At 48.7% G+C, this 14,579-nt stretch overlaps 1 protein-coding gene across 1 annotated transcript; it reads left to right on the forward strand.

Annotated features, from left to right (window-relative positions):
• Nucleotides 1-11,298: 11,298 nt before the first annotated feature.
• LOC121057834 (fibrinogen-like protein 1-like protein) lies at nucleotides 11,299-14,346 on the forward strand. The gene is made up of 2 exons (XM_040532538.1): nucleotides 11,299-11,302; nucleotides 12,897-14,346. Exons 1-2 carry the CDS (start codon nucleotides 11,299-11,301, stop codon nucleotides 13,523-13,525), a joined length of 633 nt encoding a protein of 210 aa, XP_040388472.1. The 3' UTR covers nucleotides 13,526-14,346.
• Nucleotides 14,347-14,579: the final 233 nt, after the last annotated feature.

Here is a 14,579-nt window from a genome sequence, read left to right on the forward strand (position 1 = left end):
TACTGAGAGAACTGGTGGAAGAGCTGACCAAGCTGCTTTCCATCATTTATCAGCAGTCCTGGCTATCAGGGGAGGTCCCAGTTGACTGGCGGCTAGCAAACGTTATGCCCATCTACAAGAAGAGTCAGAGGGTAGACCCAGGAAACTATAGGCATGTTAGTTTGACTTTGGTGCTGGAGAACCTCATGGAGCAGATTATCTTGAGTGTCATCATGTGGCACTTGCAGGGCAACCAGGAGATCAGGCCCAGTCAGCATGGGTTTATGAAAGGCAGGTCCTGCTTGACAAACCTCATCTACTTCTATGACAAAGTGATATGCTTAGTGGATGAGGGAAAGGCTGTGGATGTGGTCTACCTTGATTTCAGTAAGGCTTTTGACACCGTTTCCCACAGCATTCTCCTCAAGAGACTGGCTGCTCATGGCTTGGACTGGCGTATGCTTCGTTGGGTTAGAAACTGGCTGGGTAGACAGGCCCAAAGAGTTGTGGTGAATGGATTTAAATCCAGTTGGAGGCCGGTCACTAGTGGAGTCCCCCAGGGCTCAGTACTGGGGCCGGTTCTCTTCAATATCTTTATCAGTGATCTGGATGAGGGGATCGAGTGCACCCTCAGTAAGTTTGCAGATGACACCAAGTTAGGTGCATGTGTCAATCTGCTCGAGGGTAGGAAGGCTCTGCAGGAGGATCTGGATAGGCTGGACCGATGGGCTGAGGCCAACTGTATGAAGTTCAACAAGGCCAAGTGCTGGGTCCTGCACCTGGGGCGTAACAACCCCAAGCAGCGCTACAGGCTGAGAGATGAGTGGTTGGAAAGCTGCCTGGCCGAGAAGGACCTGGGAGTATTGGTTGATAGTCGGCTGAATATGAGCCAGCAGTGTGCTCAGGTGGCCAAGACGGCCAACAGCATCCTGGCTTGTATCAGAAAGAGTGTGGCCAGTAGGACTAGGGAAGTGATTGTCCCCTTGTACTCGGCTCTGGTGAGTACTGTGAGGCTGGAAGTTTGTACGGGCTGCACCCTTATCACATGCCAGCACACTGGCAGCAATAAATTGGGATGAGGGGTTGGGGCCAACAGTGGATGCTGTGTCCAACCAGCTTCATAAATATGACGAAAATCTCTCCCCCCCAGTATGGGCCCACATTTCAGCCGTGGAGAAACTGTCCCAGCAGTTAGAACACATAACTTCCTCCTCATCTAGATGGAAGAATCTTTCAGCCATTAAGTGCCAGCATTCTCCAGCTCAAGCAAGGGAGAATCCAGGACGCACACCACGGGGCACCTTTTGGTTTTATTTATGTGACCATGGGGAAGATATGAGGAAGTGCGATGGTGAACCGACCTCGGCCCTAGCTGCTTGGGTACATGAACTGCGGAAAGATACAGCAGCAAGAAAAGAGGCCCCTAGGAGGATTGCTGCACCAGTTTCTGGTAGGCAGTCCCCCAGAGGAAGTAGAAGGCCTAGTATTACTCCTGAACCTGACGAAGAGACCTCTGCTTCACATTTGGAAGAACTGACAGATGCTCCAACTAGGACTAGTGGTGCCCTGCCTCTGGCCAGGTAGAGGAGAGGGACAACTGGATTTACTGGACTGTGTGGATTCGATGGCCTGGCACACTGGAACCGCAGAAATATAAAACTCTAGTGGACACAGGTGCACAGTGTACCCTAATGCCATCAGGCCACCAAGGGGCAGAACTCATCTGTATCTCTGGAGTGACAGGGGGATCCCAAGAGCTAACTGTATTGGAAGCTGAAGTGAGTCACCAGAGCCAGTGTGCTGGCATGTGATAAGGGTACAGCCTGTACAAAATTCTGCCACATGGATGCTGTGCACTGGACTTCATCAGCGTCTTTAGGTGTCTGTTCATGGTTCAAATTACTATAAATCATCTCCAGCACAGCTAATTCCCTCAGCTGCTGGAGACCTTTCTCCATGGTGGTCCACTTGCCTACTTGATATATGATATCTTCCTTGTGGGGATACCTTTCTTTCACAGCTGCCAGGAGTCGCCTCCAGAGGCTGAGAAACTGTGCCTCTCTTCCAATTACTCTGTCAATGATCCTTTCTCTAGAGAGGGATCCCAGCTGCTTGGCTTCATTGCCTTCTAGTTGTTGGCTATTGGCCCCAGTGTCCCAGCATTGAAGCAGCCAGGTGAGGATGTGCTCACCTGGATGACGACTGAAATCCTTTCATATTTCTCACAACTCACTCAAGGATAGAGATCAGGTGGTTTCTGATTCATTTATGATTTCCGTCTCTTCTCCCTGATGTTGTTGTGATGACGCTGCTTTAGAGCTGCCTGCCCTTTCCTCTTCTCCCTCCTCCTTAGGGGGAGCTTCTTCCCTTACTAAACAAGCTGACTTCTGTTTCCATTGTTTCGTCTTGACTATAGGGGCGACTGATACCATAGATGGTTGGTCCTCTGGGGTGGTCACAGTGTGTGTTATCTCATCATCGAATTCAGAAACTTCCCCATCCCCTTGAGGGTGCTGGGCAGTGTTAATTACCATTTGGTAGGTGTAAGCCAGACCCCAGCAGAGTGCAGCAAGCTGGCAGAGTTCTCTGGTATTGCCAGGGTCAGGGCATATGTCTCTCAAACATTCTACCAGTTTTTTTGGATTTCGCACTTGTTCAGGGGTGAAGTGAAAAACCATTGGAGGAGACAACCGTGACAGGTACCTGCCCATAGCCCCCCCCACACCTTGCCACCCACAACTACTTTGTCTCGGGGCAGGTTCTTGGATGATATTCTTAATGAATTGTTTGACCTTAGGGAGGAAGAAAAACACTAGAACTAGTAATAGGAGGATGACATCCGACCAAGGGTATTCAAGATACTCGAAGGCTGCTGCAATTAGCCCACAGGGGGAGAAGAAGAAGGCACCACTCCTGATATTATTCACAAATTGACTTCTAGGGGAGAAAAAGAAGGCAGTGTAATTCTTAATATTTCCAAAAAGATAATCTCCAGGAGACCAGAATGATAACAATGCAGGGCCTGAGTACCAGGCGAAACTGAAAGCCAGTATGTTACAGCACAGTGTGATAAAGAAACCAAACGGATTTTAACACATTTTCTGGTTGGATATACAGGAGAAAAGAGAACAGAGGACGGATTATATACAACATAGTCACACAGAAAAATATTAACAGCAAACCGAACATTGTGACTAGCAAGTATGTTAGTTGTAAATACTTTAATCAATTCTACTGTTATCTCAACCCTCGAGCCCCACATTGGGCACCAAAAAGGACTGTAGTGGTTTTACTCAGGTGGGCAGCCGAGTTCCACGACGGCCGCCCTCTCACTCCCCCCTCCTCAAAGAGGAAGGGGGAGAAAATACGACACAAAGAGCTCGAGGTTTGAGATCAGAATGATTTAATTAAAGGGAAAAGGGTTGGGGAAAAAAAAAAAAAAAAAAACAAGGCCGCGCGGAAGCACAGAGAGAAAGGGAAAAAAAAAGTTATTCTCTACTTCCCATCAACGAGCGATGTTCGGCCACATCCTGGGAAGCAGGGCCTCAAAACGCGTAATGGTTGTTCGGGAGGACAGCCCCCTCCCCTACGGGAGTCCCCCTTTTATTGCTGAGTGTGACATCATGTGTTATGGAATATCCCTTTGGTTGGTTTAGGTCAGCTGCCCTGACGATGTCCCATCTCCATCACTTGCCCACCCCCGGCCTGCTGGCTCTTGGGGGCTTGGAGGGAGTCCTGATGCTGTGCCAGTACTATGCAGCAGTAGACACAACACTGGAGTGATACCAATGCTGTCCCAGCTACGAGTGCAGAGCACAGTACTGTGTGGGCTGCTGCAGGGAAAGGTGACTCCATCCCAGACAGACCCAGCAGAGGAGCAGCTGAGGGAGCTGGGGTTGTTTAGCCTGGAGAAGAGGAGGTTCAGGGGCGACCTTATCACTCTCTACAGGTACCTTAAAGGAGGCTGTAGCGAGGTGGGGGTTGGTCTATTCTCCCACATGCCCAGTGATAGGATGAGGGGGAGTGGGCTAAAATTGCACCAGGGGAGGTTTAGGTTGGATATTTGGAAGGACTTCTTTATTGAAGGGGTTGTTAGGCATGGGAATGAGCTGCCCAGGGAAGTGGTTGAGTCACCATCCCTGGAGGTCTTTAAAACACGTTTAGATGTAGAGCTTAGTGATATGGTTTAGTGGAGGACTTGTTAGTGTTAGGTCAGAGCTTGGACTACGCGATCTTGGAGGTCTCTTTCAACCTAAATGAGTCTGTGATTCTGTGATTCTGTGATTCTAAGGGTACACAAGTACATGGGACCTGATGAGATACATCCACAAGTCCTGAATGAGCTGGCATATGTAATTGGTAAGCCACTATCCATCATATTTGAGAAGTCATGGCAGTCCAGTGAAGTTCTCACTGACTGGAAGAGGGAAAACGAAACCTCCATTTTTAAAATGGAAAGAAAGGAAGACCCAGGGAACTACAGGCCAGTCAGTCTCATCTCTGTGCCCGGCAAGATCAAGGAGCAGATCCTCCTGGAAACTATGCTAAGGTACGTGGAAAATAAGAAGGTGATTGGTGACAGCCAACTAAGGGCAGATTGTACCTGACAAATATGGTGTCCTTCTATGATGAGGTTCCAACATTGGTGAATAAGGGAAGAGCAACTGATGTCATCTACCTGGACTTGTGCAAAACATTTTACACTGTCCCCCATGATATCTTTGTCTCTAAATTGGAGAGACGTGGATTTGAAGGATGGACCACTCAGTGGGTAAGGAATTGTCTGTATGGTCACACTGAAAGAGTTGCGGTCAACAGCTCAATGTACAAGTAGAGATCAGTAATGAGTGGTCAGTATTGGGACAGGCACTGTTTAACATCTTTGTCAGTGGCACGGGCAGTGGGATCAAGTGCACCCTCAGCAAATTTGCCGATGACACCAAGCTGTGTGGTGTGGTTGAGACACTGGAGGGAAGGGACGGGATGCCATCCAGAGAGACCTGGTAAGGCCTGAGGGGTGGGCCTGTGTGAGCCTCTTGAGATTCAACAAGGCCAAGTGCAAGGTCTTGCATCTGGGCCAGGGCAATCCCAAGCACAGCCGATTAGGGTCAGAATCAGGGTTTGGAGTTAGGGTTATGGTTTGTGGTGTAATTGCCTAAAGTAATAAGGAGAATAAAAAATAATATTCACATTTTACAGAAAATGTACAGCATTGAAGAGGCTTTCAGGGTAGGGCGTAGCTGCATTACCTGAGCGTTCCCTAGGCTTCCAACCTTAGATGCTATCACACTGGGGGAAGCTGGTGTGCTGATTCTAAGGAACAGTATGGAGCGTAGAGCGGAGTGGAGACACTGCAGCTAGGCTCTGTGACCAGGTGGTTCTTGTTCACACTGAGACCAATAAGGGGAAAACAAAAAGGGGAAAAAAAAAGGAAAAAAAAAGAAAAAACGAAGAAAGAAAACAAAGGCCATATGTGGAAGCACAGAAAACAAACAAACAAACAAAAAAAACACACCTCTCTACTTCCCATTAATGAGTGATGTTTGGCCACGTCCTGGGAAGCAGGGCCTCAATAGGCATAGTGGTTGTTTGAAAGGACAGACGCCTTCATAACAAGAGCCCCCTTTCTCCTTCTCCTTTCACACATTTTATTGTTGAGTGTGACACCATACAGTATGGAATATCCCTGTGGTCAGTTTAGGTCAGCTGACCTGGTGATCTCCCCTCCCCACTTCTTGCCCACCCCCGGCCTACTGGCTTTGGAAGGTTTGGAGAAGTCTTGATGTTGTGCCAGCACTGGTCAGCAACAGACAAAACATTGGTGTGATATCAGTGCTGTTCTCACTACAAGTGCAGAGCACAACGCTATAAGGGCCGCTACAGGGAAGGTTAACTCCATCCCTGACAGAACCAGTACAGTGAGAAACTGTGAGAACAGGTTGCCCAGAGAAGCTGTGGATGCCCCATCCCTGGAAGTGTTCAAGGCCAAGTTTGATAGCGCTTTGAGCACCCGGTATAGTGGAAGGTGATCCTGCCCATGGCAGTGGGATTGGAATTAGATGATCTTTAAAGTCCCTTCGAATCCAAACCATTCTATGATTCTTTGCATTTTTTCTTTAATAACTTTTGCAGCTGTTGCTACCTCTTCATTGAAGGCAGAAGTGGTAATAAGGACATTTGCCCAGTGAGAGCACAGCAGACAGCAGGCACAGATAATGCTGAGCTTCTGTAAAGTGTCTGATAACACAAAACCAGCTGCTGTTAGACTGAGGAACTAATTGATGACTGCCTGTATGATGTGTTGAAACCTACGAACCCCCAGGACTTGTGGGTGCTGATACACCAACAGAAGAGCATCAGCCAGGAGCTTTGGGCCTCATAAGGTGAAGCAAACCCACTCTCGGTGAGGGAGTGCAGGGACCTCTTCCCAAGAGCTAGGGCAGAGAGGGACACCCCATCTGTCACCCACATAGTCAGCAGTGCACAGCAGGACCTGGGCAAGCTAGGCATGGAGTGCCCTTATTCAGGGTCCTGAGTGCCTTCCCCACCTCCCGGAGTTTGTTGGTTAAGTTAAGAAGTTTAGCTGGTGAGTCTGAAGGCAATACTATGTATGAGTATTTATTTGTCAGACCTGCTATCTTTGCCGAACAGTATCTCATGGCTCACAAAGGTTAGGACTGACTGAGGCTCTCAGTGATGAGCCGGTCAGGGTGGACCCTCCCAAGAGACCGGGGTAGCTCTCAGGCCTGGCTACCACTCTAGGGAAGAGGATGTCAGTGCATCAGAGGGTGTATCTGCAACCCCAGAGGTGCTGCGCCATGCTCTGAACCATCTCCCTTGCCAACCAAAGCAGAGGAATCCACAGAGGTGGATTTCTACCAGCCCACATTCCTCACCCCACAAACAAAAACATAGATTAAAAACAGGGGACATGCTTTTATTATATATGTTTGTATTATGTTTTTCTTTTTACTATGAACAAGAAGGAAATCAAGCAAAAGCAGTGGAAAGTTTGCACAAATTCGCAAGGAGTACCTGCCTGAAATCAGACATACAAAGGAAGTGTACAAGAGGAGAAAGGAGTTGGTGACCCTGAAGGAATAAAGAGATACTAATCAATTACTCAAGGATGGGATTAGAAAAGCCAAGGCTGGCTTGGAGTTAAATCTATCAAGGGATATGAAGGGCAGCAAGAAAGATTTCTACAGTACATGAACAGAAAAAAGAAGACTAGGGAAAATGCAGGCCTGCACGAGTGCTGAGGGGAGTGGCAGATGTCATAGAGAGGCCACTCTTGATAAACTTTGATTGATAAAGGTGACTGGCAGAAGTTTCCAAAAACTGGAGGAAAGTAAATATCAATCCTATCTTCAAGAAGGGCAAAAAGGAGAACCCCGGGGAGCTACAAGCTAGTCAACCTCACCTCAATCCCTGGGAAGCTGGTAGAGCAGCTAACCTTGGATACCATGTCCAGGCACATGAAGGACAAGAAAGTCATTATTAATAGTTCACTCACACACACATCTTATCTTGCACTTATAACGTGCAGCACAAACACATGAGATAGAGTGTGATTATGCAGAGAAAGAGAATTAAGACAAGATTTAATAAGAAAATATAAGAAGCTAATATAGACTGTGGTGATCAGGTGCAGGGCTCAGCCAGATAATCATACTGATACAGATAATCATACCAGCCCTGTATTACATGTAACCAACCCCTTTTATACTGTTTTCTACCTACCTTTGTTCCTCCCTGCTCTCCTTACCCTTGCACATTCCCTCACAGATTTGCTGAGCTCTACTGATTCCCAAACCACTTCCAGTCCAGGCCCCCCTGACTTAGCTTGATTCTCCTCGAAGTGGGGCCTATAGTTTCTCTATAGTCCATCAATCGGTATGATTGAGAGTTTTGTTTCTTGTCACTGTCTCCATGTTTGCTTGGTCGGGTCTGTGTCTTGGTATATTTTGGTTTCTGGCTTCCCCCCTTTTTCCTTTCCTGATTGGCAGGGTCTCCAATCAGATAACCATGCTGGAATACACATTCTCATACTTTCACATGCCCTCATCAATTAATATGACTGACTAGGCTTGGTCTCCATCTCTGCCTCCCTTATCATTTCTTGGTCACATTTTGGTTCTTGCACGTTCTTGTTTATGGCCTCCTTCGTTTCTTATTATCCCTTGCTGTAATGAACAAGGTTCTTGACCAGATACCCTTAAAGGAACACTGTCCTTCTACATACCTGTGCAGATGCACTCCTCAGCAGCTTGGTTTAGCCAACCTTACTTGAGGAGTGCCAGAAAACACTTTATCCAAATGGAAGCAATGAGGCTTCACATGACAATGAGTTTTCACAGCACACTTATAAGGTGCCACCTCACAGCACCCCTTCCTCTGACCCTTCTGGATGGTCACACCCTCCAAAACAATCCTCTAGTAAACTCCAGGACCTCCCATAGTTTCGTGGCTTCTGAATTTCCCTGGAGCAACCAGACCCTTACCCTAACCCAACCACTCTCACTATTGCAGATGGGAGGAGGACCCATGGGAGGGCAGTAACCCAAGAGACCTTAGAGTAACCATGGCACCTGAGCACCCAGAGAATCTATCCTTCTGTCCTAGTTATGGAAACACAAAGCTGTAATTGACTGGCAGTTGAGAACCTTGTGCTTCCCTGTAGGAAGGGAAGACCCAGATCCCAAGGCAGTTGCTGGCCCCAGTAGCCATCCGGGTTTGCTCCCCCTACCACAGGTTGTTCTGAAGATTCCCATGCTACTGGTTGTGAGGGTGAGCTGCTGCCAGTGTCCTGAGTCCTTTCCCCCTTCTAGGAGTGTACTTGTCTGAGTTAAGGTGTTGAGCTGGCCAAGTTCAAGCTCAGCTACTTCACTGAAACAAGCTGTTCTGAAAAAAAAAAAAAAAAGAAAAAAAAAAGAAAAGCTAGATGTGAGGGCCTGCCCCTTTTTTCCCTTGAAAGCCACTTTTAAGCTGAGGCTTTGCCACTGGCCCCCACCAGTGCTACACAGCAGCTATGAAGCAGCTATGTCTGTGCTGTGTCTCCTACTCCCAGTTCTGGTCCTGACAGCACCTGCTGGCTTGGCCTCCATGCTGCACAAAGAGGTCCCTCCCAGGGCCTCTGGGATGATAAGTTTTGCAGAGGGAAGCAGGGTGCATGAGAAGGCAATGGAGGGATTGAAGAGCACCTGAGGGCAGGCAGAGGACTCTGGCACTAAAAGGAATGCAAATGGAGGCCACTAGGATGCAGTGCAAAGAAAATGGAGGGGCTCTGTGCTGCACCAGAAGGCAAATGGAGGAGAGTCTGACATGTGCAGGAGGGAAAATGGAGGCCTCTGGATGGGTGCTGCCAAAGTAAATGGGGTGAATCTTAGAGGACCAAATGGAAGCCTCTGCATTGCACCAGATGGCAAATAAAAGACCCTGGGGAGCATGAGAAAGAATATTACAACTATTCATTGATCTCCATGTTCAGTCAGATGCTCTCCATTTCCCCCTGTACATGTCCAGATCCCCCTCCCTTTTCCTCAGGGCACTCTCTATTCCCCCAATTGTGGTCTCTTCCATTATTCTCTGTGCATGCTCAGGTTTCCACCGTTCTCCTCTGTGGGCCCTCAATTAGCCTCCATTCCCTTTTCAATGCTCATAGCTCCTCTCTGCTCCCTTACCCAGGCCTCAGAATACCATAGTTCCCATCCATGCATGCTCAGATCTTCTCTGCTTCCCCCTTGCACGCTCCAGTCCCTGTCAGTCATTTCTGAGTGCCTTACATCCAAACCATGCACCCTCAAATTCAAACCATGCACCATATACCCTCAAATTCCCTCTGTTCCCTTCTGAGTGCTCTTAAGATTCCCTCCATCTTACTCCATTCACCCTCAGATTCATTCAGTTCCAACATTTTTAGATGACCTCCATTCCCCATCATGACCTTCCACACCTCTCCAGTTCCCCACCATGCACAGTCAAAACTCCTTCGTTCCCTTCCAGCCACCTTCACATCCTTCCAAGTTCCCTCCTCGCGCTTGCTTAGAACCCCTCTGTTGTCATCCTTGCACAAACAGATCCCTTGTATGGTGAGGTTTCCTCCATTTCCATCTGCATGCACTTCTGCTCCCCTCATGATGAGATTTCCTCAGTTCCTTTCACTGTGTGTTCAGTACTGCCCACTCCCCTCAGTGCAGGCTCACGTCCCTCTTTTCCATGACAAGTGCCCTCAGATTCCCACCATTGCCCTCCAACAACTTTCAGATCCCCCTGGACACTTTCAGATCCCCTCTTTAGGCACTCAGTACCTAGGTTCAACCCCCCACCCCACCCCCCACCCCTTTAGATCTCCTCCGTTCTTCTCTGTGCATGCCCAAATTTTCTCCACTACCCTCCGTGCATGGTCAGGTTTTCTCCTTTCCTCTCTGCACATTGAGACCACGCCCTCCCATTTCCCTCTGCAGATGCTCGGAACCCCAGTGCTGCTCTCCATTCCACCCAGATTCTCTCCATTCCTGGGCAGAAGCTTGCTTTCCTCTGTAGCCATCCATTCTGAATTACTGGTCTCCCAAACCCAGTGCCCCAGAGACCACAGCTGTCTTGACTAATCAACAGTAACCTTTAAGTCAGTCTCTTTCAGCAGGCTCCTTGCAGCTCAGGACCATTGCCCACTGGGGAATAGAGGGCTCTCCTGCTTTCCCCTGACCACCTCCACCACACCCCTCTGCCTGCTGTCATGCAGTGCAGAAACCATCGGACACTTCAAAACTCTGTCCCACAACAGCCAGTCTCTCTGGGAGCCTTGAGGCTGCTGAAAATTCCTCACCAAGAGCTAAACTGGGCCTGATAAAAGCACATTAAACAAGAACCACTTGACTTGGCAGTACCTTTGCTGAAATGGTGGGGGGTGGGGGCATCCTCAGTGTTTGCTTTCCATGCTGAATGATGACTGTCATCCAAGCACTTATTTACTGAGCAGCACTCTTCAAAGCTCCCAGATACACTGCTCCCAACAGAAATTTCATCCAAGGAGCAAAGCACTCACAGAAGAGAACATTCCAAGGACTCTTACTGGCACAGGTATTATTTTCTTTCCAGCTCAGAAAGCTATGTACCAAGAACCACAGTCACCTTCTTCTCAGGTCGTGTTTTCTAAGTGGGGAAAAAAAAAAGTCTGATTTCCTCCTCCAGGGGAAAAGAAGCTGAGAAGGGGTTGGACCCACTCACCCCTCCCACTGCACAGGACACTACAAAGGCCTCTGTGAGACCTGCAGCTCCACATCTGTGTGCTTCAGAAGGCATTCCCACACCGACGCCATGGGTGAGTGAGGGACTGGGAAGGGGGGCACACCTTGCTATCAATGGGAGCAGCCCATTTGCTGGGAGCAGCAATAGGGCAGCCCAGCAACAGGGAAACACTCTGTGCACTGTGCCTTGCATAAATCGGTGCATGGTGGCACCAGTGCCCTCTTAGGGCACTGCTCACCTGACATCCCTTCATATACCAGCACCCCGCTGTCTGACTCAACCCAGCCAGTTCCCTGTTTTGGAGGCTAGGAATGTTTCCCTGTGAGAACTTGGCTTGTTCAGCTGTTGGGTGCTTTGCTCTAACTGAGACCGTCTCATACATGGCTTTTTGAGAGCTGGCGAAGGAAAAAAAGGCAAGGATACTTACCCCTTGGTTAAAAGAGATTAGGCCTTTTGGCATGCTCTCCAACTTGCACAGAGCAGTCTGATGCTACAAGCATACTTGGTGCATTCCAGCATCTCAGATGGTCATGATACACTGTGCAGTGCTGGAGCTACGGGATTTACCACTTCTGTGGAGGGAGGGTCACATTTCATCTTTTCTACATCTTTTCCCTTTCTAGTATTGCAGTGCCTTCTACCTCTTGCTTGTGTTCTGGTCTTGGCTGCCCCAGGTCTCTCCATGCCTATACAAACCCTAAACATCTTCAAGACAACTCTCTCCAACACTTCGGCAAGTGCTCTGAAGAAAACCAGTACGTAGCATCCCATGCGCCTCACAGTGCTCTCACCAATCCCATTTCAGTTCTTTGGTCTGGGCCAGCCCAGCTGGCACAACCAGTGCTCTCAGCCAGTGGTTGCTTGATAAAGTAACACATGGGGGAAAGTGTGTGACAATGCCTCAGATCCATAAAACTCGTCCATAGTATATACAGGTAGGCAGGATGCGGAGAGGCAGCATCAGCCCCAGGCTTTCCTTCTTTAAGGAGAAGATTTCTGCCCATTTTGCAGGACAATCTTAACTGCACTGGGAGGGTGCAATCCTAAACCAAGTGAGTTGAAGACAAGGGGAGATCACACCAGCCAGCACAGGGTGGATCCAGTGTTGCGTGCTCATGTACTGCCAGCTCTGGCTGGAGAAGAGCCTTATATCATCCCTAGCCCTGACCCTGCTCCAGGATAAAGGGTGGTGGATGTGAGGAAGCATACCCAGTGCAGGCTGCAGTACTCTGTGTGTGTTTGTGTGCACATGCACCATGCAGGCTGATGAAGGTGTGCTGGAAGGGGCCATTCCTCAGTTCCCTAAGTTGCTGGCAGGGGCAAGATCTTCTTCGCCTCCCTGCCCAGCATGACCCCGTTTTAGCCACACAGCCTCTTTTTCAGGAGACCCAGAGGAGCCCACCAGTGTCCGTATCAGTCTCCTGGCCTAATACCAATGTAGCCCAGTGGGACTAGGGCCTTTCTATTAGGTATCCTGTTAGGGAAAAGGAGCAAAGGGCTGAGGTCAACCCACTCTCACCCCCCAGCGAAGCACATTGACCTTTAAGGACTGGGGCAGCTGAGCATCTCCAGGGTATTCTGGCCATGTGTCCATCCTGCCATAGGGTGAAGCATGGTCTTGTTCTCTTGCACAGATTTTTGTTAAAGCACTCTCTCTCCTATCCCAGGTTGGCCCAAAGACTGCAGCGAGCTTGTCTCTGGCAGCCCCAGTGGCATCTACATAATCCAGCCAAAAGGACTCCACCCCATCATGGTGTACTGTGAAATGAATGTGACAAATGGGGGTTGGACGGTCATCCAGAGGAACCAGAAAGACACAGCTGTCACCTGGGCTGAGTCCTGGAGCACCTATAAATACGGCTTTGGGAACGTGCGCAGTGAGTACTGGCTGGGCACCGAGTACATCCATCAGATCACCAAGCAGAAGGTCTACCAGGTCAGATTTGTCATCTGGGATGCCTCAAACAACATCAAATTTGCAGACTACAACCTGTTCAGTCTGGATGATGAGTCCCATGGCTACCGGCTGAGGCTGGGCTCCTACACAGGGACAGCAGGAGATGCCATGGACTCAGACAATCCCAGTAATGTGCACAACAACATGAAATTCTCCACAAAAGACATGGATCAAGACACTTCAAGAAAGAACTGTGCATCCCACTCTGGGGGTGGGTGGTGGTACTCGGCATGTTATTCTGTACGGCTGAATTTCAAGGGTGGCATGACATGGGGTAGCCTGTGTAAAGGGGACTGCAAATCTTCCCTTATCCTCATCAAACCAGCTCCTTACCACTAGCATTCTTCTGCACTGGACATGGCCATATCAGTGCTCTGCTGGGCCACTCTTTATTGGCTGGGGGGCTGGGGGTGAATAGGGGTGTTCCAGCATATCAAAAGCTCATTTCTTTTCCTCTTCTCCTGAAAAGTACTGATGTTTCCTGCTTTATCTATGGCCTGTCACCTGTGATGCATTTTTAGGATCATTAGTAGAATAAGACTTTATAAACAGTTCAGTTTCCAAGTATGCTGCTTCTGGGGAGAAAACTGTGCTAAAACCGTCCTGATCCAGCAAGGGCTCATTCTCTTTCTCCTTTGAAGTTAGACATGATGACCACTGACTTAAGCAGAAAAATATCATTCATTACTCAGTAACCTGTCCTAAGGTGCTCTGAGGCCAGGCAGGCCATACATCTGCTGTAGCCTGTGTTCATCTTGCAGAATAAAATTGTTTTCAGAACCTGCACAGACATGTGAAAATGTCCTTCATCTGATGCCTGCTTCTGCCAGGAGGCTCCTGGTGCAGTAAGAAAGCAAAAGGGAAATTTTTCACAAGATTCAAATGGGGAATTAAAAATAAAACTTGCACTTAAGAGAGCTGAGTTTCAAGGTATGGATCTTTCAAAAAGGGGATGCAGTACCACATGGCCAACAGCTAGAGGTGAGGGTAGGAGGAAGCACCATCTCAGTTCAGCCATACCCATGTTGACCTGGAGACCTAAACAGGGCTGCCAGGCCAGCATCATCTTGCCTTGTAAGGTTTGTAAATGATGGTCCTGACAAATGAAGACGGAGAACTGGTAACAACAGATGTGGAGAGAAGGCAGAGGTACTTAACTTCTTTGCCTCAGTCTTGACTAGTGGTCAGGCTTCCCACATGTCTCATGTCCCTGAACCTCTAGGAAGGTCTGGAGGAGCAGAGTCCCTCCCACTCCAAGCAAAGAGCAAGTTCAGGACCTCCTGACGCAACTTAACAACTACAAGTCTATGGGCCCTGATGACATCCATCCCAGGGTCCTGAGGGAATTGGCTGATGTAGTCACCAAGCCACTCTCCATCATATTTGAAAAATC

The sequence above is a fragment of the Cygnus olor genome, chromosome 20 (assembly GCF_009769625.2).
Source record: "Cygnus olor isolate bCygOlo1 chromosome 20, bCygOlo1.pri.v2, whole genome shotgun sequence".
Taxonomy (NCBI): Eukaryota; Metazoa; Chordata; class Aves; order Anseriformes; family Anatidae; genus Cygnus; species Cygnus olor.